Here is a 24,031-nt window from a genome sequence, read left to right as displayed (position 1 = left end):
CTGTGGGAAGTGTGTCCAGTTGCAGCCACTGTCTGACCACTTGGAAGAACTGGAGCTGTGGCTGCAAAATTTCAGGATCATCCGGGAGAATGGGAGCTTCATAGATAGGGGTTATAGCAAGGTGGTCATGTCCAAGGTGCGGTCAGGAAGTCGATGGGTGATCACCCAGAAAGGGAAAGAGAGGAGACAGAGAGTGTAGGAATCTTTTGTGGCCATTCTCTTTGAAAACAGGTATACCTTTTTGGATACTGTTTAGGGGTGGGGGTGGGGGTGGGGAGGGGGGTGGTGGTGGGATGATCGTTTAGAGGGAGAACAGCAGCAGTCAGGTCTGTGGCACTGGATCTGGCTCTGAGGCACAGCAGGGAAAGGTGCAACCAGACAGAGCAATTGCGGCAGCGACCGCGGCAGAAGCAGTGGCAGCGTCTTCGCCCGCCCCGGATCGCGGGGCTTGGGTCAGCCCGCTGCGGACCTTTCACCGTCCGGCGCGGCCTGGAACGCAGCAACTACAACAGCCTGACCGCGGGAGAAGACGGCAGGGGAAGAGAAAAGACATTCTGGCCTTCCATCACAGTGAGGAGGTGACTGGAGGAGACTCACTGTGATGGATGTTTCTTTTTGTTTGATTGTGTGTGTTATTGCTTATTTTTATTCCTCTTGTTGTTGGACTGTGGGTAATCTTTCATTTCACTGCACATTTATGTGTATGTGACAAATAAACTTGACTTGACTTGATAGGAGACTCATTAGTTCGGAGATTCTAATGCTGAAAACAGAATTCAGGGGACCATGCATTACCTCCCCGACATCCTGCAGGATCCAGGATGTCGCTAAGCAGCTACAGAACATTAGCAAAGGGAAGAGTAAACAGACAGAAGTCATTGTGAACATAGGCATAAATGACATAGGTAGGAAAAGGGATGAGGTCCTGCAATGTGAATATCGGGAGGTGAGGCAAAAGGTTAAAAAGCAGGACCTCAAGGTTCGTAATCTCCAGATTACTCCCAGAGCCACATGCTGGTCAGGGTAGGAATAGGAAGATGGAACAGATGAATGTGTGGCTGAGGAATTGGTTCAGGCGGAAGGATTCATATTTTTGCATCACTGTTTAGTTTAGTTGAGATACAGCACGGAAACAAGCCCTTTGGCCCACCGGGTCTGCGCTGACCAGCGATCCCCACATATTAACATTCTCCTACACACTCTAGGGACAATTTTCACTTTTTCACAAGCCAATTTATGTTAAATTTTATTTTATGTGGTTGTGTGTCTTACAGCTTTTCAGTTGGTGTGGTGGTGTGGTAACTCGAATGTCACTGCACCTTATGGTACATGTGACAATAAACCCATCTTGAATCTCTTGAATCTCTTGAATTGACCTACATTGGTCATTGGAGATGTCCTCATTCTTTAGGGAACAGGGGTTCCACTCTTCCATTATAGATGAGGCTCTCACTAGGGTCTCCTCGATATCCCACAGCTCTGCTCTTGCTCCCCCTCCCTCCATTCATAACAAGGACAGAGTCCCCCTTGTCCTCACCTTCCACCCCATCAGCCGTCGCATACAGCATATAATCCTCCGACATTTTCGCCACCTCCAACGGGATCCCACTACTGACCACATCTTCCCATCTCCACCCCTTTCTGATTTCCGCAGAGTCTGTTCCCTCCACAACTCCCTGGTCAACTCTTTCCTTCCCATCCAAACCACCCCCTCCCCAGGTACTTTCCCCTACAACCGCAGGAGATGCAACACCTGTCCCTTTACCTCCCCCCTCGACTCCATCCTAGAATACCAACAGTCTTTTCAGGTAAGACAGAGGTTCACTTGCACCTCCTCCAACCTCATCTACTGTATCCGCTTTTCCAGGTGTCAACTCCTGTATATTGGCGACACCAAGTGCAGGCTCAGCGATCATTTCGTTGAACACCTCCACTCAGTCTGCCTTAACTTACCTGATCACCCAGTTGCTCAGCACTTTAACTCCCCCTCCCATTCCCAATCTGACCTTTCTGTCCTGGGCCTCCTCCATGGTCGGAGTGAGGCCCAGCGCAAATTGGAGGAACAGCACCTCATATTTCACGGGTAGTTTCCACCCCAGCGGTTTGAACATTGACTTCTCTAACCAAGTAGCCCTTAATTTCCCTCTTTCTCCATCCCCTCCCCTTCCCAGTTCTCCCACCAGTCTTACTGTCTCCGTCTACATTCCATCTCTGTACCGCCCACTCCCCTGGCATCAGTCTGAAGAAGGGTCTCAACCCAAAATGTCACCCACTCCTTCTCTCCAGAGATGCTGCCTGTCCTGCTGAGTTACTCCAGCATTTTGTGACTACCTTTGACCTACATACCTGTACGTCTTTGGAGTGTGGGAGGAAACTGAAGATCTTAGAGAAAACCCACGCAGGTCACGGGAAGAATGTACAAACAAACTCTGTATAGACAGCACCCGTAGTCGGGATTGAACCCAGGTCTCTGGTGCTGCAAGTGCTGTAAGGCAGCAACTCTACCGCTGCGCCACCATGCCTTGCTAATTGGGATCTCTTCTGAGGCAAAGTTGACCTGTACTGAAGGAGGACCAATATCCTACTGAGCAGGTTTGCAGGGGCTTTGAGGAAGCCTTTAAACAAGATTGGCAGGGGAACAGAATCCAATGTGGTAGTGAGGGAGATGAGAGGCTGGAAGTCCATACAGAAGTCAATGACAGCAAGTTCATTTGATAGGACAGGCAGGAGCATGTTTAGTTTAGTTTAATTTAGTTTAGAGATACAGAGTCTTGTGAGAAACAGTCTTCGGACAGAAAACAGCACGGATTAAGTACAGGCAGCAGGGATCAAATATATCCCTGGAGAAATATAGGGGATTGAGGAGCATATGTAAGAAGGAAATCAGGAGGAATAAAGAGGAACATGATATACCATGGTAGGTTAGATTAAGGATAATCCAAAGAGATTTCCAAAACATATTAAGGGGCACGGAGTAAGGTGAGAGAGAATAGGACCCTGCAGAAACCAAAGTTATAATCTGTGCGTGGAGACCAAGAGGTGTACAAGGTCCTCAAAGAGTATTTCTCATATATATTTATGATGGATAATGGCATAAAGACTAAGGAACTTGAGAATGTCATAACGACGTGATCCTGAGGACAGTCAGTATTGTGGTTGAAGAGCTGCTGGATGTCCTAAAAAGTATGAAGGTAGACAAATCTCCTGGGGCAGATCAGGTACATTGTGGGAAGATGGAGAAGGAAATGGGACGTGCTTGGATGGGGCACCTTGGTCGGCATGAGCGAATTGGGTTAAAGTCCCTGTTTCCATGCTCTATGACTAAAATTGAGTATGCGTCACGCAATCACCAAGAATCAGTAAACTTGTGAGAACAACTGACTGAGAATCAGAAAGGCTTCCATCACCACTAGCTACAGCCAAGAATATGATGAGAGGGTAGGATATTGCTTGTTGTGGCAAAGAATAATGAATTTCAGGGTGTGGGGGGAGGGTGCGCTGAGACATTTTAATAATGCCCAGAATGACAGTGCTGGCATATTGTCTAATGGTTCATTTTATGAACATCAAAACAAACCATTTGTCAGGCGAGATAATGTATGGCTTTGTGGAGCTGACTGGGTCTGTCAGGCCGCCCCGGGGCGGGGGGGGGGGGCAGTCGGCGCGCCCCCTGGCTGCCGCTGCCCGCCGGTGCGGCGGAGCATTTCCCTTTGTGTGTTGGCTGGCGCCGCTCACGGTGCCACACTGGACGCGCTCAGGAGCAGCTCAAGGAAGGCTGACCAAAACTGCACAGTCGCCTTCCGTAAGGTGAGGGGGGGGTTGGTTGGTGGTGAGAAAAAGTCAGACATCTCCTTCAACTCGTGTTTCTTTTTTAAAAAGAGCCTCTGACTGACTTGATATTTTTTTTGAATATTATTTTCTTTGCAAGTATTGCTACTACGCGGCTTCTGTTGGAGCAGAGAACTACGGGCTGCTGCTCTCTGCTTTATTTTGGAGAGTTCTCTCACTGCAGACCACAAACGGATGTGAGGCAGGGAAGGTGCCTCTCCTCCCTCTCTTGTTTCTTCTCTTTCTCTTTCTCTCTCTCTCTCTCTCTCTCTCTCTCTCTCTCTTTCTCTCTTTCTCACACACTCTTTCTTTCTCTGCGCTCACGAACAAACCAGAAAAAAAAGAGGGGAGCTGCTTGATGTGTTCACTGCAAATTTCTCTGAAATGGACGTGAGGTTTTATCTCCAGACTGCTCCAGCTAACATCTCCACTGATACTCCCTGCCTGGGACCTTCACCCTGCTTAGATCCATACTATTGCAATAAGGTGATTGACTTTAGTTCTTTTTTTCTTTTTTTTAAACAACAAATGTATTGTTACTCTTGTGTCTGTTTTGAATGTTTCTGGAGTTCTGCAAAAGCTGCAAGCGGTCTAACGCAAGGCTGAGCCGCAGCGGGCTGTGTAGGCACTTGGCTGGGGACAATAAGGTGGTACTGATGAATTTCGAATTGTATTGCATTGTAGGTGAAAGCTGAGGCCGGAGTGTCAGCGAGAGACGATGTACCTTTTCTTTTAGCCTCCCCACACTTTTTAAATCGCAGGATGTTTACAGTAGGGAATGGCATGGTTGTAATTGATCTTAATAAAACTAGTTCCGACTCATTTCCTTTCATTGTCTCAGAAACTGTGACTGAACAGGCTCGATAATCATGTTTGTATACTATTAAGAAGCAGACTTACAGTTTTCTCTTAATATTTAAAAATCGTGCTGTTTTCTCAATAACTTTGTTTTGCACGTAGTTTTGCATCTATTGTAATAGTAGGCTCAATGTTTCCGGCCAGTGATCTGTCCCCACGTTAGTGCCTACAACATAGCAAGTGGGTGTTCTTTAAAAATGTGCTTTAGGTTCAGTTGGCGAAGTTTTTAGCGCACGTAGTATTTAAGGACAAGGGGACACAGTGCAATTAAAATGAATCAATTATCATGGTGTCGATTAACTCGCGTTGACAACATATTTGTTGGAATTGGGCGGTTGGACTAGTTGAAGAGAGTTTGATGGTGTATGAAATCTGCTGTTTGGAAAGTGCTCTGAGCGGATCAGCATGGTTACCGTGTGGGAGGGCAATTGAAACAAAGCTGTTTATGCCAAATGTGTAAGGTATTTCTTGGGTAAACAGACAAAAACAAGGGCCTTACGATGTTGTACGTGGGTAAAACTACAGTTTAAATACGAAAGAATGTAAGACCTGAACAGATATCTCCAGTTAAGTGCATGCGTGGTCTATGTGTATTGCCAAACAACAGCAGAACAAATCAAACCCATTTATTAGTGTTCTAAAAAAGTAACACAACACATACAGCAGATAGTTTTCATTTAAACATTAACGATGTGGTGTTAAATAAGCATTGACTAATAAACATTAATGTTTAGAGTATAATAGTTTTCCACTTAATTTTAAATCAGGGGGCAACAATGAATATATTTGAATATAAATAGTTATAAAATGATCCGCTGTAAGTTTTAACATCTGATTGCATCAATTTCCATATCACAAATTCTTGCCAATTATTTGTTTTCAGTTCGTTTTTAATATGTAGGGAATACCTTTGTGACTGTCTGTGGTGATTCTGATAGAAATAGTGTTTTTTCTTTAATAATGAAAACTAAATTGCTCTATAATATTGGAAACTGGAGCCTGGAAATCTAGAAAACAAAGTTATTACAGTAATGTCACAACATAGGAGCGTTGTGGGAAGTGAATCAAGTACTATACTATTAGGTTTTGGTAGCATTAATGCTGCTAAAACAAGAAACTACATTAAACCGAGTTAAAAACACCTGTTTTTTTATCAGTAAATTTATAACCAAACACAATCATCATGTTTAAAACACTCAATTTTCTTGTATTCGTAAAGATTAGATATATTTTAACTAACCTATTGCATTCAACTGGCTTTGACTACATCTACAAATGGTGCACATCAAATACATGAAGTAAATTAAACTTTGTTTTTGTAAGTGTTTTGCATTTAACATTTGGTTTTATGTTGAAACAGATGCACAACTAAAAATGCTTGTGAAAAATCCCAGTGTTTTAAAAAGCGAAAGTAACATATCTTAGCATTCGAGACTTCTTTCTGGCCTCTGGGTTTAAGATTACATTTATAAAACGCCTCAAGGTTTATAGCGTTATCTACACCCAAAGAATAGTTTACAGCATTGCAATTCATTTGCAAGTATCCTTTCTTTTCTGTGCAATTATCTTCAATACTATCTGAGGTTTCACTTGAATGAATGAAATATATAATTCATAAATTAATGGATCATTTCACACAAATGCAGGATGGTGTTAAGTGCTGAGTTCGTTTTTGTGTTCTGGTGTTTATCAAGATGATCAACAGAATTATTACCTGTTACACATAACCTATTATTTTTCACTTAGTACAATTCGTAAAATTGTATTGCCTTCCCGGTTATGAGCAAACAATTGTTAACTTACCAGAGTAATATCTTTCCTGCAAATCCTAATCAGTTTTAATCACTGTTTCACATAGGACTGGTGATTTATTCAATTTATTTTCATGAAATTATCATTTTCTTTGTGAACGTTTGAGTGTTCTGAGTAAGAATTGACCTTTCTGAGTAAATGGTGCGAGCTGCAGTTTTCTCCAGTCAACCATATATCATTAGTAGCTATTGTGAGTTGCCCAGGGTCGCTCTTTACCATGTTAGAAGCCATTTATTTCCAGTCTTTTAAATAGCCTGTAACTTGTTGCAAAATATAGCAAATAACTACTGAAGATGTTGCAAGAATAATATAGTGTCAGGGTGTATTGACTTTTGGAAAAACATTAACATTTGAACATACGGGCTATTTAGAAAACTACAGGTCACATAATGTAAAAATCAGATTTGGTGTTTAATAAAAGAATCCAATCTACACTCCCTTGATGGCTATAAAAAGCTGTTATGCTCATGGCATCAATTGGGATACAGCTGCTGTGCGTTAATGATACATCATTGCCTGACTGATACACACAGAAGAGGTCATACCCAAAGTGACCCTCAAAACACTTAACAAACTAATCTAGTTCTAAATAACATATTACCACCCCAGAAACCTAAGTATTTCTGGCATCACTTTGGACAGTTCTGAGTAAACAGAAGCCAAGAACAACTTTAAAGCAATCAATGAAAAGTAAGAGAGGAGGAAATCCTACAAAATAATTATGTTTGAATTATGAACTACAATCATTCAGTCATTAAAATAACGAAAAATGGCAACACTTTATTGTGGAACTAATAAAAGGAAATTTTAATACTTAATTTAATTGTTTATTTTAATATATATATTTATGTACTATCTAAGAATGTTGTTTCATTTGTGAATTTAATTTTACTGTTTATAGATGTACATCTACATTTTCACAAGTTTTTGTGATTGTAAACCAATTCTCAATTGCATTGCGCATATAAATGTTGTTCTTAAATATATCTTATGTCAAGGGTGAATAAAGATCAAACTTTGACATTTCCACCCTGTTTTAATGATCTTTCTAGCATTTCAAAAAAGAGTAATCAAACTCTATGACAACTTTTAAAGGAAACCAAATACAAACAATTTGGAGAAGACTTGATTCAAGTAGAACATTATAAACAGCTCTGTTTAAATCAAAGAAGTCAATGAGATGTGTTTAGTCTGTTTCACTGCACTTGAAGTAATAGAAATTACCTGAATGCAAAAATAAGTTCATTTCATTTATACCTCATCAAAATTGTGCTTTGTAGTCAAACATCCTAATCCCAATACTTTGAGTTTAAGGGGTGCGATATCTCTGACTTTTCAATATTTTTTGAATCTCCTACAATTGTCTAGCATTATTTTAACATAAGTAATAAATTAATAGGTCACAATTTGGATGATGATGATAGTTTTAGTGTGAGGACTGCTTTGACAGCTATTGAAGTTTTTAGGTGATGAGTATTTTGGCAGCTGCCTGCCCCTGAATGAGAAATTATAAGTTATATTGTTAGCTTCAGACATGGTATTACCTTTTTTATCACAGCAAAATATATACACCATTCGTCAGTGGTGAAACGAGCCTTTTATTCTCTGTGGAGCTTAGCTCTCAGGCTGATGTGAACTAAAATGGCACTGGTTATATGGTCAGCAAATGAATAGGTCTACTTTGAATCTGGAATGCAGCCAATTTTGCGCAGACAAAAGAACTGACAAAAGAAAGAATTGCTAATGCAAAATGCAAACTAGGAACAATCTAGAAAAAAACCTCAACACAGAAACATTTTGACCATATGGCAGCACAGAATTTCAAAACGTTAAGTATTTCATGTACACTTGTTATATTTAAAAAAACAATATTTTGGGAATCCACGAGCTGCAAGTGTTGCTGGGTTCAATTTATAATGATATTGACAAAGATTGCTGTTACTTTAATCAGGTTGAGTGCATCAAAATTTAATTCTCAGTATGTGTTATCAAACAAAACAATGCACCCTGCAGGCTTCACGCCAAGAAAGCAGAGTTGTCCACTGTTGGAGTTCATGTTTTCCAGTATGTGTTGTGGTAGACATAGTAGTTTGATCAGCTATGCCATGCTCCATATGTGACACTCATTAGTGTGTACTTGTCGCTACTGTTGCAGTGAGGATGCATCTGCGCTCACCTCATTTAGATAACATAAAACGAAGGGAGACAGATTTTCTAGATCATGTCACTCGTACTTAATTAAGGATGATGGCTGTACTTGTATCGATTCTGACCCAACTGTTTAACAAAATAAGCTGATCAACAAGTATCTTTGAATAACTGCCTCCAAGTGGATTTATATTTAAATTTAAAATCCAGCTTCTTTGATGTATTGCCTTTTACATCTTTGAGATTTTCCAAAGTGCCTTAAAACTTGTAACTTTTCAATTGGTCATTGTTTGGATGAAAGATCATGGAACTCGTTGTATGTGCATTGTATGTATCTCCAAAATTACAGCATGGCATTGCGGATCAAACAACTATTTCCAAAAAACAGTTTGGAGGACACAAACTCCGACTAAGAAAGCAGGATGCTATGTTTGAAAACACACTGAACTTTAAAACAAAATCTAAGTCCATTAGCTGTACATATTTTGTGAATAACAGCAATCATAAATTGCCCTTGTATCTGGCAGGCTATATGCTATGGTTGATGCTTTGAGCTCAAGTGTTGGTTAGTTTTGAAATTTCCTGTTTGAACATATGAAGTTTTCCATGGTTTAGATCAACTTTGATGTAGAAGTAGAACAGTTGTAATATCGGAACATGGGATCCTTTTAATATCACTGGAAGGATACACAGCCGCTACTGGTGGTAAATTGAACAACATTTCTCATGGAATTGAAAACCAAGTAACTGCACTGTCGAGAATAGCATGCTAGTTTTGTGAGATTTCTGATACATTCACAAGATTTACGTGAAAAATCGTGCATTGATGCATCAGACAAAGCTAGAAATAGAGGTAGAACTTAAAGATTAGTTCAGTCATTGGATCAGCCAGATTGCTGTTTTATTTTCTATTAATCGTGTTGATTTTGATGTCAGTTTCTGATGCCACAAATAGTAATACATAGTTCTATTGGTAAAATTTAGTCATTTGATGGCAATAATATTAAGGAGATAATAAAGCTAACCTTATAAATTGCGATCATAGATAAATAATTGTTTCTATAGTCATGTTATATATTTAAAAAACTGTCGAGGTTTAAGTTCATCGTTGGCTTTGTAAATGCAAATGCAAATGAGATAAATGTATTCCCTCTTCTTTACCAGTGTGCTGTTCCCAAAAGAGGAATTTAACAATAGGTATATTTGTTATCATTTGATTGCCCCGTAGAATGCTTTTAGCTTTTCTAAATAAGACAAAAACAAATGAGATGCCTTTCATAATAAATAAGCTAGAGTAGCTGGGCAGCTACTTTTAAGAGTCTATTACTCATTTCTTAGGGCTGCCCTTTGAAGACTACCTAGAATTATTTTAGATTACTTCCAATTTAAACCAAGTCTTGTGGATATCCACACCTTCCAAGTGAATTTGTGATGTTGTTTAAATTGGTGTCTGTAGTTACATATATCTTAAAAGTGGCCAGTGTTTTGTGAACATTATGAATCTCCATTGTTCACTGGAGAATGAGAATTGGAATGATGGAAGGTGCACTCAGTTGCTCACAGCCAACCACCCCAGTTTATTTTACCAATGATTTTCTGAAGGTCACAAAATAAGTATATTGTGACACTTCCACCAATGTACTTGCATTGTGTAAACATTGGCCCAGTTTGGGTTAGTTAATTCATTTTAGTTCTGTAGCTATGTAGAATTATACAGAAATGGGTGCTAAATGTCGAAAATGATCTTTAGTAAGAATTACTCTGTCAAGAATTAAGAGTCAGAATATGGTGCAATCAAGTGGATAGTAACTAAATAATGGGAATATTTCATTGGATATGTAATTCATCTCTACACAGATTAAAACATGTATTTTGTAATATTTGTTCATAAAACATGACAAATATTGGTAAAAATCTAATGGGTTTAATATTTTAATGATGATTTTTTTTTAAACTTAAATTTCCTGATCTAAAAGTGCAACATTGAAATATAATAAACTTGTAAAACATTTTGTTTAGAATTCCGAAAATTAATAGAACTTTCAACGAGGTGTTCTTGGGAGGTTACAGTATTTTCTTAATTTCTAACCTATCTGCATTTAAAAAGAAATGTCTTGCTAATAAAGCTTATCAGGATAGCAATTTCCCTTGCTAGTTACAAATTCGGTTACTGTTTAAGTTCCTGTTGAGTGGTTCGTGGGTATGGTTCATTGAATGCTGTCAAGAACGGTTTTCTCTTGACTGACAACCTTATAAGAATCTGAAAGGGCATTTTAATTGCATATCATGTGTGTATATCAAGCATTGCCAGCACTCACTGCATTATTACTGGCGAAGTCCATAGCTACACATTCATAAACAAATGTGTGAATAATTTAAGTATTGACAAATAACACTAAGTGTGTTACAATTTCTTTAAACGAGTTGCTATTTAGCCAGGCAGGATAAGGAATATCAAATCTTGAATATATTGCGATCATTTGCTTCACATTTGAACTTGTTGATAACATCTGTATTATTTAAGAATGTGTTGCTACTGTTGATTCAGACAAACATACAATCTGGTGCAGATACTTTCTAATAATCTTTGGTCAAGTAATTTGTAAATCTTCTAACCTTTGTGAAGGTACCTAACATTTTTCATTCAATACCCTTTTAGGTGTGAATTTAAGATTAAAGCATATTATTCAGTTGCATGATATGATTACAGACTGCTGTGTAAGTATAATGATGGCACTGGAAATATTTTTTAACTAAGTTCCAACTGTCCTGTATCTATTGTTAAGGTTTATTTACTGAAAATATCCTTCCAAAACTCAGGGCCTCAGATGATAACATTTTAACTGGTGTAATAAGGACTATAATTAAATAAGTTAGTATCTGTCAGATAGTGGACTTTAAATTGTTCACTGTATTTTCACAGGGTATGTTCTGACTCTGATTAAGACATCGATATATTACTAAAACTCTCATCTTGTGTGTTTGCGCGTACCCGATATACAGCCAAAACGGTACACGATAGCGCGACAATTTTTGTTCCACCTTACTCACCATTGGCCTGCAGTTAAAAAGGTTGTTATATTTTAAAAGTTAATAACTTTTTAAACTTTAATAAATTTGATCGGTTCTACCACCTCCCCTCCACGTGGGGTCCAACTTGTCCTGATTTGCTCCCTCCGTGTTTGACGTCACAACGGGAACCCAATGGGTCTGAGCAGTTGGGGCCCGTTGATCTAATACTTACGTAAGATAGCCGCCACATCCGCGCATGCACGGTAGGGGGAGGGTTGCCTGTCGGAGGGGGGTGGGACCCGACCAAGTGATGGGAGTGGTGGCCAATAAGGGGGAGGGGGGAGGAGGGAGGAGAGCTCTCCTGCTGCTGGCTGATGTGATGGCCGCCCAGGCCCGGGGTGAGTGGCTCCTTCTCCCCATTCCTCTCCCCCCTTGCCCGCCCCCGGCCCCAGGGGAGTTTTAAGCAGGGTTGAGGGGGGGATGGTGGGTGAGTATCGTCAGTTGGGGGAGGTTTGCCAGGCCCGTAGGAGAACTTTGGACCCAATGGGGGTTGCCGGGCCCGCAGGAGAGGTTTGGGCCCAACGGGTCCACGCCCGGCTAGCTAATACTAAATCTGACCCTTATTGTAAGTCTGTTTTTCAATCGGATTCTAACCATTCATCCACTATTATCTCCTAATCCTAGCCCTGTTATTGAAAGTAATATCAGACCTAACTACAGCTCTAAATTTATCCCCCCTTGTGACCCAGTGAATACAAATGACTCATTGACAATATCAAAATCAAAAGAGAAATCTGTTGAAGGAAATTGTACCTGCAGAAAAGTGATCACTCTAATCTTGCTGGGGAGTGCAGATTGTTACAAAAGCAGTGGGAGGTCAAGATACATAGCCATGACTGACCAGTACCTCTTCTTTGAGACAGGTTTTTGAAATATTTTCAGAGCTGGCCAACAATTGTTCCCAAATATTGGTGTACCCTGAGAAATATGTGCAAAATTCACCATTCTATCAAAATTCATTCCTGTTCATCTAATTATGTGCATGGAGTCTGCGTTACAGTGGTTAAGATAAGAGACTTGATGTGGTATGGAAAAAAATATATATGAAAATTCTAACCTTTGTTTAACTTTGACCTTCAGATAGGGTAATTATGACATGTTGAGATTAATATTATCTCCTCCTGATGAGAATGTTTCCTTGGAAGTAATCAGTCCCTCCAGTAAGCAACAACACAAGTCTGGTCGAACCTAACAGCCTCGATAGTTGAACCATTTGCCAATAAACTGATCCAAATGGCCACCATTTAAGGGGAGAATAGGTTGCCTAGCCATAAAAATTGGGTGGGCCTGGGCCATCATTTGGTTTAGGGTGGGTGCAAAATCTGGCATTTAGAGGAACTTGGTCCCACAAGGGAAATAAATAAACTAACATGGGAAGATTTTTTTTGTGGCTAATCCAGCCTATTAAAGAAGTCACAGCTGTTTCCCTACTCAATTCAATGTGAAAATGGCAATGTAAACATATAAAAAGGACTTTATGATTTCCATGGATGGCATCTGGACTGAAAGAAAATCTTTCACTGTTTTATTTGTCCACCACCCAAGCTTTTTGTCAGGTTGATGGAAGGCAGGTAATATGGAGTAAAATATATTTCCTCCGCTAGTTTCAACTGTCGTGCATCATGAGCATAAAAAATGAACTTGCTATTCCTTGATGTCTTTTGATATTTATGATGATCTTTGAAGTTTACTGAAATATAACAATCTTAGTCGATGTTGAAAATTGCACGATAAGATTTTGAAGCAAATCTCAATTTTTAAATAGATTCCTGTTTGATGAGATTATGTGGCAGTTTATGCAATTAATGTTGAAATTTTGGTCTTCTCGCTATGATGCTACTTAGTGAAGTCTCTTTATCACTGACGTTAATAGTCGTGAATTTATTTCTGACATATGTGGTGGTGATTCAACATTTAGTTTGTGTTCACTGAGGTCACAAATTTAGGATTTTACAGGGCAGTTAGTAGCTAATAACCTATTATGGCAGTGGACAACCAGAAGGCAATTTATTATCACAGATTATAAAAAACTATGTACATTTTAAATTTGAAGTTATTATTATTTCAAGCCCAGTTATAAATTGGCTAGTTGCAAGTCATTGTTATTGTATTATATTTAAATCCCACTTCAAATAACTGTGTATCAAGTTAATATATGTGATCAAACATTTCCTAATTAATGCTAAGGAGGGAAGAAGCAATTAGATTTATAGCAGTAGGAGATAAGATAAAGAATAAAACATTTAGCAAATGAGTTTCAAAGTAATATAGAAACCCAGGCTTTGTAGTTCTATGGATAGCAGAACTATCAATGCTGAATGTCACTGCAATGCAGATCAGACACCAACTTCTGTCGATAAAGTATTGAAAAAATCCTATCAGTAATATTCTTCTTTGAGTGTAATTTTCTACAATGCAACAATGCAACATCAGTGATTTAACAAGAACATCAAGTTTTTACAACTATTCTTATTATAAAACTGACGGAAAATGTTAAGCATTGCCGAATGACTAAATTTCTAATACCATGCTAAGTCAAAGTTATTGCTGAAACAACCTTTTTGAAAACTATTAAATATGGTGTGCCATTACAGCTATTTCAGGATAAAGGTTTCAAACATATTTCAAATAATTACAGATTATTGCTTCAACTGCTTAAATTTTTTATGTTTGCTTATGATATTTTAGTTTCCAGCTTGGTCTAATTTGTAGATCATAGTCTTTATTTCACTGTCAGGCAGCCAACCATCAGGCTCTTGAACATTACATAACACATCACATTAGCAACAATGATCTATGCACGTTTGCAATATTATGGTTACTTAGTATTATTGATTATTAATTTATTGTATTATTGATTATTATATTATTTGTGGGTTAATGTGTTAGTGGGCTGATAAAATAAGTGTTTCATTGTTCTGTTGCCGGTATATAAAGTATGACAATGAAACAGTCTTGAATCTGTAAAATGAGTAAAAGTTTATGCAGTTTTGGTCTCCAAATTTGAGGAAGGATATTCTTGCTATTGAGGGCGTGCAGCGTAGGTTTACTAGATTAATTCCCGGAATGGCGGGACTGTCATGTGTTGAAAGACTGGAGCGACTAGGTTTGTATACATTGGAATTTGGAAGGATGAGAGGGGATCTTATCGAAACGTATAAGATTATTAAGGGGTTGGACATGTTAGAGGCAGGAAACATGTTCCCAATGTTGGGGGAGTCCAGAACCAGGGGCCACAGTTTAAGAATAAGGGGTAGGCCATTTAGAACGGAGATGAGGAAAAACCTTTTCAGTCAGAGAGTTGTGAATCTGCAGAATTCTCTGCCTCAGAAGGCAGTGGAGGCCAATTCTCTGATTGCATTCAAGAGAGAGCTAGATAGAGCTCTTAAGGATAGTGGAGTCAGGGGGTATGGGGAGAAGGCAGGAACGGGGTACTGATTGAGAATGATCAGCCATGATCACATTGAATGGCGGTGCTGGCTCGAAGGGCCGAATGGCCTACTCCTGCACCTATTGTCTATTGTCTATAAGCCGCTTGTTTGTTTGCTTCCTGTTCTATGCCCTCCAAGAATTCTTCACTCTATTTGGCAGTTCAATCTGCTTGATCACTTCACTCTAGATGCCACTGAATATTCGGTGCCTGACTGAAAGTTGCATTGGGGTACAGAAAATCAATGCCACTGGACTAATTTAAAATTGGCTTCAAGGTAAGAAGCAGAGGGAGGTGATGGAAGGTTGTTTCATCATTTAATTCAGATAAGTGTGATATGTTGTGTTTTAGGAAGTCAAAGACTGTATGAGGTGTCTTCAGGTTTAGTTGCAAACGCTGCCTTATCGCCGTTGATTGTAAAATTTGAAGCATCATCTTTCTTTTCATCCAATATTAAATGGTCATAATCATGCAGCATGGATATAGGCTCTTTGGCCCAACTATCCATCTTGACCAAAATACCTCATCTAAGGTAGACCAATGTACCTGTCTAAATGTCTCATATCTCATCTTAAACCTTTGCTTTCTCGTTCATGATTCCCCTAACCTGGGATAGAGAATCTATGCATCCATTCCATCTTTTCTCCTCATAATTTTCTACACTTCTTTTAGATCACTGCTCAGCCTCCTGCACTCTCAGGAATAAAGTCCTAGCCACTCCAATTTCTCCCTTTACATCATTCCCTCAAGTCCTGCCAACATCCTCAAATCTTATCTACACTCCTTCCAACTTAATGGCATCTTTCCTACAGAAGGGTGACCAAAACTAAACACAATAGAGTCATATAGCATGGAAATGGGCCCTTCTGCCAAACTTTCCCATGTTGACCAAGATGCCCCATCTACACTTGTCCCAACTGCCTGTGTTTGACCTTTATCCTCTAAAGCTTTCCTGCCCATGTACATGTCCAAATATATTTTAAATGTTGTTGCAATACCTGCCTCAACTACCTCCTCCAGCAGCTGGTTCCAGCTGATGTTTGGATTGGAACCCTTCTTCAGACTGAAAGTAGAGGGTGGGGGGAAACTGGGAGGTCATTTTCTCCACAGATGCTGCCTGACCCCTCGAGTTGCTCCAGCACTTTGTGTCCATCTTTTAGATGTAATCATTGTGTGTTCTTCAATTAACATGTTTATAACTGATTGGCTATGTTCTCTGCATTTTCTCTGACTCTGAAGTGAAGGGAATTGGAGAACTTGAAAATGATGGGAGAAAAGGGAAGCCAGGAAGCCTTGTGTATTGGCAGAGGAGTATCAGGACAGTTTGAACTTGATGTTGTCCATCTTATGGCTGTCTAAACCATCTGTATGCAATATACAATCCAGTCTGTATTCACTGAAACTTTGGAGAGGACAGTATGGCAATCAAGGCATATGGGATGGAAGAAAGACATTGAAGTTATTGTTTGGAATAAAATCAAAGAAGGAGAAAAGGGAGTAAGTGACCAAAATAACGGAAAGAGGTATCTCTTGGCAAATGTGGGGCCAATTATTAGGCTGCTGTAAGTTTGAATGACTCAATGGAGACTTTTTTTGAGAAACATGTGCAGATGGAAGTGGGGCTCAGAATAGATTTGGATTGCATTGAGGAATACAATAATGTGGGGCAGAGATGTCAGTGATTAAGACAATGGAAACAGAGAGACTATAAGCGATAGGAAATTTAAAAGGAACCATGAATTTGGCTAGCAGAGAATATTTAGTAGAAACCGGTGTATCCAGAGGAAAGCCAAAAGTAACATTGAAATCATGGTGATTAAATTGAGGTGAAATTTCAAGGTGGATATTTAAGTGCTGGACTGTATATGGTTTGAGAAAGTGATAGACAAAGGATGGAGGATTGGATTGAAAGATACAGAAAAGTAAAAGTAGAAAGTATGAAAAATCTCTCAGAATAATTTATTAAGTATTTGAGTGAGATCGTCAGTTTTAATTGTTCTCTTGCATGGCTGCAGGGTTGAGTTTATGTCAATATCTTAAAGCGCCTCATTCGTGGGCTTCATATGACATGAAATAGCAGTTCTAAGTACCTGGATTGAGATTATTCCATTCCTAGCAAAATCAAGCAAATCTTTGACACGACTCTCAGATAGCATTCTTTTTTTTTTGTGCAAGGCCAAAGATGGAGCAGTGTATGGCTGTCATGATATATGGTGCATCCCTTTCAAATCACAAATTGACTGGCCTTTACACACCTTATGGCAGGAACTGTGAACTCTATTGTTTTCCAACAATTTCTGGGCCATTATTTTCTCGGCGTCAAGTCATAGTTAAGTTTAGTTTTGACTCTTCTTTATTTGAAACAGCCATCTAGTCGGAAACATCTTAATTCCATCTGCCATGGGTCAAACATAATGTACAGCCACGTTGTTTCAAATGAGATCATGTTCTATGTTCATCTGACATATAGACCCCCTCCCTTATATTGTGAATCAATATCCATTGTGAAAAAGTGAAATTAGATCTGGCTTGTTTATTATCTATTGAAATCAAAATCTCTAACAGAATCAGAAACTATACAGCAAGGCTGCTCAAACAGCATGCATCCATATAGTTCTCCAGAACTACCCTTCGTAATTTTGCAAAGTGGAAGCATTGAATGCTCTCTGAATTACAGTAATTTTGCTATGTTCTGGAGGAGATAGATTTCCTTGAAACATAAGAGTAGATTTACAGATTCATCTTTGCACCAGGAGTGTAGCTGTGAAATTATTGAATGGAAAATTCTACAGACCTCGTCTGACCTCCACCTCTGAAATACAAATAAATGTAGCATGTGCAAAACTTGTACAATATTTTCTGTAAAGAGGTATAAGGAAATGCATAGATCTAGAGGAAACAACATGTTAAAGTATTGGAAGGAGAGGAGAGTTGCAGATAGAGCTGGAGTTACAAGGACAGGGCACTCAAGAGTGGGAATCTTCTTGGACGAAATGCATACAACACTTTTGTACAAGTGAAAGAAATATCTGAAGTGTGGGCACTATTTACAATGCCATTTGCCCAGAGGCTCTCAGGATTAGATTCAGACGATTTACAGCTTAATAACTAGAAAACAAAACTATTTTCTTATTGCTATTCCCTTTTTGTTGACTTTATTTTTCCATTTAGGTTAGTCTTACAAAAGCCACTTTGTTTAATGAAATAAAATGTATTGATTGTTTCATTGTCCTAATCAATGCGTTAGTGCTATGGTACATGTTTAAGTGCTAAACTTATTAACATAAGGAGTACTTAAAATATTGCATCAAATCCTTTAAAAGATTTTTATCTCGTATCTCCAAAATAAAGGCGTTTATAATCCCTTTCAGACAGAGGCATGTATTTCCTTAGAAATTTACCATTTAGGATCTGGATTTGTGCTTGGTAATTAAATCCATTTGATTTAAGTAGATTTTATAATTCAGATTGTAAAAGTAATTATTAGAAACCTGCATGATTGCTGCATTAAAAAGGTTGCATTGTAAAACCCTTCCATTTTCTTAACGATTCCAATGTGAAACTATTCAAATTTCTCAACAATTCAACGTTCAGTAATTATTGAACATTGTTTTCTCTGACCCAGTTTAACTTTTGAATATTTGTCATATTATTTTGAAAGGGTTGTGCTTGATGCTGAAATTTCCCTTTCTTTTATATCCTTTCAAGCACGTGTATGTTATACCATTAACTGCGGTAGGCAAATATCTACATATGTTGTTATAAATGTTATGAAATTGTGTTAAAACCTGACTTGGTTGTGTAACAATGGCAGTAGTTTGCCTACATCTATCCAGTGTTTAAAAGGATGAGATTATCTAATAAATCTTGCCACTTGGTTGCAGGCTACTTTCTGAAGATGTATAATATTTGCTCCATTGAAAGAACATTAGAACTTCTAAAATTTCATCCTACTATCAACAGATTATGCTAAATCCCCCATTTAGTCTACTACGTTAATATTTCCAGTGGTTCACTAATCCAAGAAATAAATGTGTCCGTTACTATGGTTACATTTAATAGTCACAGCCAAAAGATTGTACCTTCAGGCAACATAAAAGACTTAATGTTGGGACTGAATGGGAACACATTATTTATTACTTAACTATCAAGCTGTGAAAATTTAGTGATCTCATTTTAAAATGTGATCTTTTGACCTGTGCCAGTTTACTTGGCTACAGTAGCAGCCTATTGAAACTTATAGTGTTTCTGGTATTTGAAATGAAAAATACCTTGCATTAATATTTGAATTTACAAGTGAGAGGTGTGGAGACCATTATCAAGCTGAAAATTTGTAGAAATTCTATATAAAATCTTTATTTTTTCTCAATTAATTTGTTAGTTAAATGTCCAAACCGTAGTTTTGCTAATTGTACTGCAATGTCTTCCTTTCATTTTTTTTACTCTTATTCCTCCCTCCATTCATCCTCCCTGAAGGAAGAAGTTCAATGAGTCCTTGTTGCAGAATACATTTTTGTGCAACTGCATAACCTTATTTCAACCCATTGAATGTTGGGGATCAGCAGACGAGCCACCAAAAGAATGAGGCAGCAAAACTCTGCTCAGATCTGATACACAATGGCAGCAGGGGCCACTGGATAGCAATCAGAAGTTTGAACTATCCTTAATCCAGAGGAAGAGATGCCATACACAGTGGTTTTTATCATTTCCTGATTGTTGCAACTGTATCCAGCACAAGCCAACACATCAAGCCTTATTTTGTTTTTGTCTATTTATCTCATCTAATTTGAGGAAATTTTTGAAATTCTTCAAGCATACTTGCAGACAAAACATGTAATGCATTATAGTAAATTCTGTGATAACTTTTAAATAAATACTTGTGAGATAAATGAAGATTTAGAGAAGGGTGTTCAAATTTATAGAATTCGGTTTGATTGATTTTAGTAGTAGCTTCTGGTAGGCTAACAAAACATATGTTGATGGTTTAGTTGTAGGTTTGACAGGATTGGCTTAGCTGAGTGTTCTTTGAACAACAGATGTGGTTGTGAGACCTCTGGAACTCAACCTCATGAATATTTTAAGATCTGTTATAACTGCAGTAGCTCAAACTGTATGACATTCTATCAGCTTGAGATTAATTAAGATGTAGTTTCGGGTCAATTTATTTCATTAACCGGCAAGCCATAAAAATTATAGTGCTTCCTAAAGTACATATTAACAATAATAAAACAAATTTGATCAATCAGTGTTTTTGATAATGACTTTGCTTTTTCAGTCTTTTCTCCAAATTTCTAGCAGTGCCTTGCTAGTCTTTTCCAGCCTCTGTTCTTATTGTCAAGGTCATTGTTCTATTCTGCCTCACTGCTTGCCTCTTTATTTAGGCTTTGTTGTTCCTCTTTTACTTTGTCCCCTAAAACATTTCCCACTTTTTTGATGACTGCATGAAGTATCTTATGCCTGTCACTTCATCTTCTTTGGTCAATTTCACACAATATCATTAATTACTCAAGTGTCTGCTAGTGTTTCTCATCAGCTTCTCTTAAGGTTAATTGATGGATCCATATGGCACTTCGAGTTATTAATCCTTTCCTGCTCACTCGTGTTAGTTCTACCTGTTTGTTTCTTCTCACATCAAAATTATCCTTTCCACGTGTCTTTTTGGCTTTCCAAGTAATCCAACAAAATTGTGTTCATTAAACCATTTCAACTTCCAGCACTATATTATCTCTTGCCCTATTGTTTCACCATTTACCTGTTCCAGCACTGCTTCATTACAATCTACTGGGCTCTTTGTCACACATTATAGCTCTTTTCATCTGTTTACCTGCTAGGATCTCACACTATTTGATCAATTTAAGCCGTTCCTTTCTTTCAGCTGATGATGTCATCCAACGTTTATTTCAACCTCTCCTTTCAGCTCTTTTAGTTCCAACACATTAACTCTGGACTACAACTTTGTTGTCCCCCTCAGCACCATTGAATCTAAGTGCCTATCTCACATTTTTTCTATCAGCTTTGAAATAATATGTGCCACCACAAAATTCAGCCAGAATCTCATTTTAAAAGCAATGCCGCTTAATCTACAATTAACTACATAAATCCTTTACTGTAATCCACAAAAACAATCTAGATATAAATAAAGATAATGTTTTTAATGCAGAATAATGCCTGGGAGTTATAGAATCATTGCAATACAGAAATGGGCCATTTGGCCCATCAAAACCATCCTTGCTTTTTACTATTCAGTTAGTAACATCATTGGCTGTATGCGTATAGCCCACAGATATTTTCTCCTTAAATAATTTTCTATTTTCTTTTTGAATTTTTTTCGACCACATTTTTTAGGGAATCAATTTATAATATTAATGTACGATCCAAAAAAACGTAATCAACCAGACTTTAAGAAATAATTTGTGATTTCATTTCTTGTAACTATTTAATGAAACAGACAAATAATTTTAACTGTAATAATTTAATAGGACTTTTCTGGTCCTGTAGCATCCAATATACCTCTAATGATAAGCTTGATATCTAGAAAGCCCATCTATAATGATAATGTGCTGAAATAGGTAAATCAGAAATAACCCATTGATCATCAGTGATCTTAAGCTTGGCTGAAAAAAGAATTGGCTTCGATGTCATATTTGACTTAAAACTAGAAAATACAAGCAACAAAACTGGTAGAACAGCTTATTTTTCAGATTGATTTAATTCTCTTTAAATGTAATTCAAATATGAATGTTCCTCCACAGCTGTGTATTGGGGGGTTGGGGGATGGATGATGGGGGAGGGTGATAGAACTGAAAGCACAATGTGTATATTGGCTCTGGCAATACTACAGTGAAACTCAAACATTCTGCAGTGTTTCTCACACCAACCTTTGAATGTTCTTTGCTTTCCCAAGCAGTTTATAGTTACTATGTAAAAATGAGATACAGTGGCAACATTAATAAAGTATGGTAAATGTCAACAGTGTGCAAAGGAAAGAAAAAAATGGTCATTCAATCACACTTGACGATGTACATGCTGGTACTGTTTGCACTAATTTTGGAAATGGTAGCACCTAATTTGCACTAAGTATGTAGAAAAAGACTCAAAGGAGAGAGCAAAATGTATGTGAAAGATTATGTTAATTATTACATATACTGGTTATATTTAGGTTATTTTGCAGTCCAGGGTGCTGATCCCCATTGACCATCTTCATGTTAGTCACATTAATCCAAAAATAAGCACTAATCATTGATTCCTGAGCAAATGATTAAATTAAAAGGGCGAGTCAGAGATTTTCAATAGCTGTTGTAGAGGAACAATCATTTAATAATTTTAACAGAAAGTTGGAAAACAAATCAGATTCAGAATTAGAAATGTGGAGAAGTATAGTTTGCACACATATGAATTTCAAAGTATTCACTGTAAGTACTATGCTTGATTTAAAATAGATGACATGTTACGCTCCAAGCTTTTTTGAAAGCCCCTTGAAATGGGCCCCTTTAGAAACTTGGAATGGTATGCATACTACCTCAATCCAAATTACCATCAGAATGGGTCTTTTATTTTACTTTATTTATACAGAGTTCTTTACTTTTTTTGAAAATGGACACCAGGAAAAGAAATTAAAGCAGTAACGGCAATTGAATGGCTCTAATATTCTTGTTTTACTGAGAGTGGTTTTGTATCTACGAGATTGTTGTGTTTCCTCTGGGGAACACTTGAATTTAATAAACTTCCATTACTGTCTGCTGAAATTTCATTACATCAATTAAATATCTGTAAAGTGAAATAAAAGAACAAGTTTTGCCAATCTTAACATTTAACTGATATAAGGTATCTATAAGTAAAGTGTTTTTGCTAAATTATTTTCAAACGGCAAATGAAAACTATCAAGCAATGTATTTACATAATAGCAACATAATTAAAGTTTTGAATCTATTAAATATCTTATACATTTTCGAAAACAGAATTCACTGCATGGTACATTTATGAAGACCGTTGGTACCACAATAGATCATTAAGGAATGGACAGGATGCATTTTGTCAGTGTGGTTAGTCCGGAATTTCAGCTGCAGCTGGTTGATAATGAAAGATCCCTAGGATTTGTTGGTTTGGTACTTCCATGCGGCATGTTATCTTTACTCATTCTGAGCTACTTTGGTTTTATTAATAGAATCAAAAGAATTGTTATGCTGAATATATGGTTTCCGTCAAAGGCTATAATTCTCAACTGAAACACAGGCATGGACTCTATGTAGAGAAAAGGTGGCTTTTTGTTGAGTGAAAGTAAAAGGAAACATACTCCCTTCTGAAAATAATTTCTCATCTATCTCGTATTTAACAGATTTACAGCAATTAACATATGATCAAGAAAGACAATTCTTGTTGAGAATTTTTGCAAGGTCCTAAAGTAGTGGGCATTGAAAAAGACAGCAACCAATATAAATAAATAATGTTCTCGGATAACCCTCTCCTGAATCCAAATACAGCAGGACTAATCCTTTGAAAGAATTATGATATGAAATTATTTTTTTAAAACTATATATTACTTTAATTTCCTTCTTGGTTAATGCAAGATATCGAAGCAGAAGCTGATTTTCAAAAATATTTTTGCAACACAAAAGTGTTTGTAACTTAGTTTTGTTCTGATTATCTTCAGAGTATTTAGAGTACACTTATAATTAAGAGTGCAGCGGGAAAATTGTGAGGGCTAAATTTGATAGCTCCCATAGTCAGAGAGAGAGATTACAATGCAGAATTAGCCCATGGCCCTTAGTTTGAGTTTGTGCTAATTAACATGAGATCATCAGAGTGCATCCTGCGTGTCGCAGCAGCGGCCTAAAATTGTGAGAGGCTAGCTCAATCTTTATCATGCACTACCTAGAACAAACT

At 37.8% G+C, this 24,031-nt stretch overlaps 1 protein-coding gene across 8 annotated transcripts in view; it reads left to right on the top strand.

Moving 5' to 3' along the window:
• The first annotated feature begins 3,818 nt into the window (after window positions 1–3,818).
• tox (thymocyte selection-associated high mobility group box) overlaps window positions 3,819–24,031 on the top strand; it is a 182,322-nt gene continuing 162,109 nt past the window's right edge. For 3 of the 8 annotated variants that reach the window (XM_078397432.1, XM_078397430.1, XM_078397428.1), the window contains exon 1: window positions 3,823–4,314. In XM_078397432.1, coding sequence (XP_078253558.1) covers window positions 4,213–4,314 — 102 coding nt within the window. In that variant the 5' untranslated portion in view covers window positions 3,823–4,212. Of the gene's footprint in view, window positions 4,315–24,031 lie in introns of all 8 variants that reach the window. The other 5 variants (XM_078397429.1, XM_078397427.1, XM_078397434.1 and 2 more) reach the window with 4 other exon arrangements.

The sequence above is a fragment of the Rhinoraja longicauda genome, chromosome 4 (genome assembly GCF_053455715.1).
Source record: "Rhinoraja longicauda isolate Sanriku21f chromosome 4, sRhiLon1.1, whole genome shotgun sequence".
Taxonomy (NCBI): Eukaryota; Metazoa; Chordata; class Chondrichthyes; order Rajiformes; family Arhynchobatidae; genus Rhinoraja; species Rhinoraja longicauda.
The sequence above is the reverse complement of the archived record's forward strand: the minus strand, read 5'-3'. Positions and strand labels throughout refer to the sequence as shown.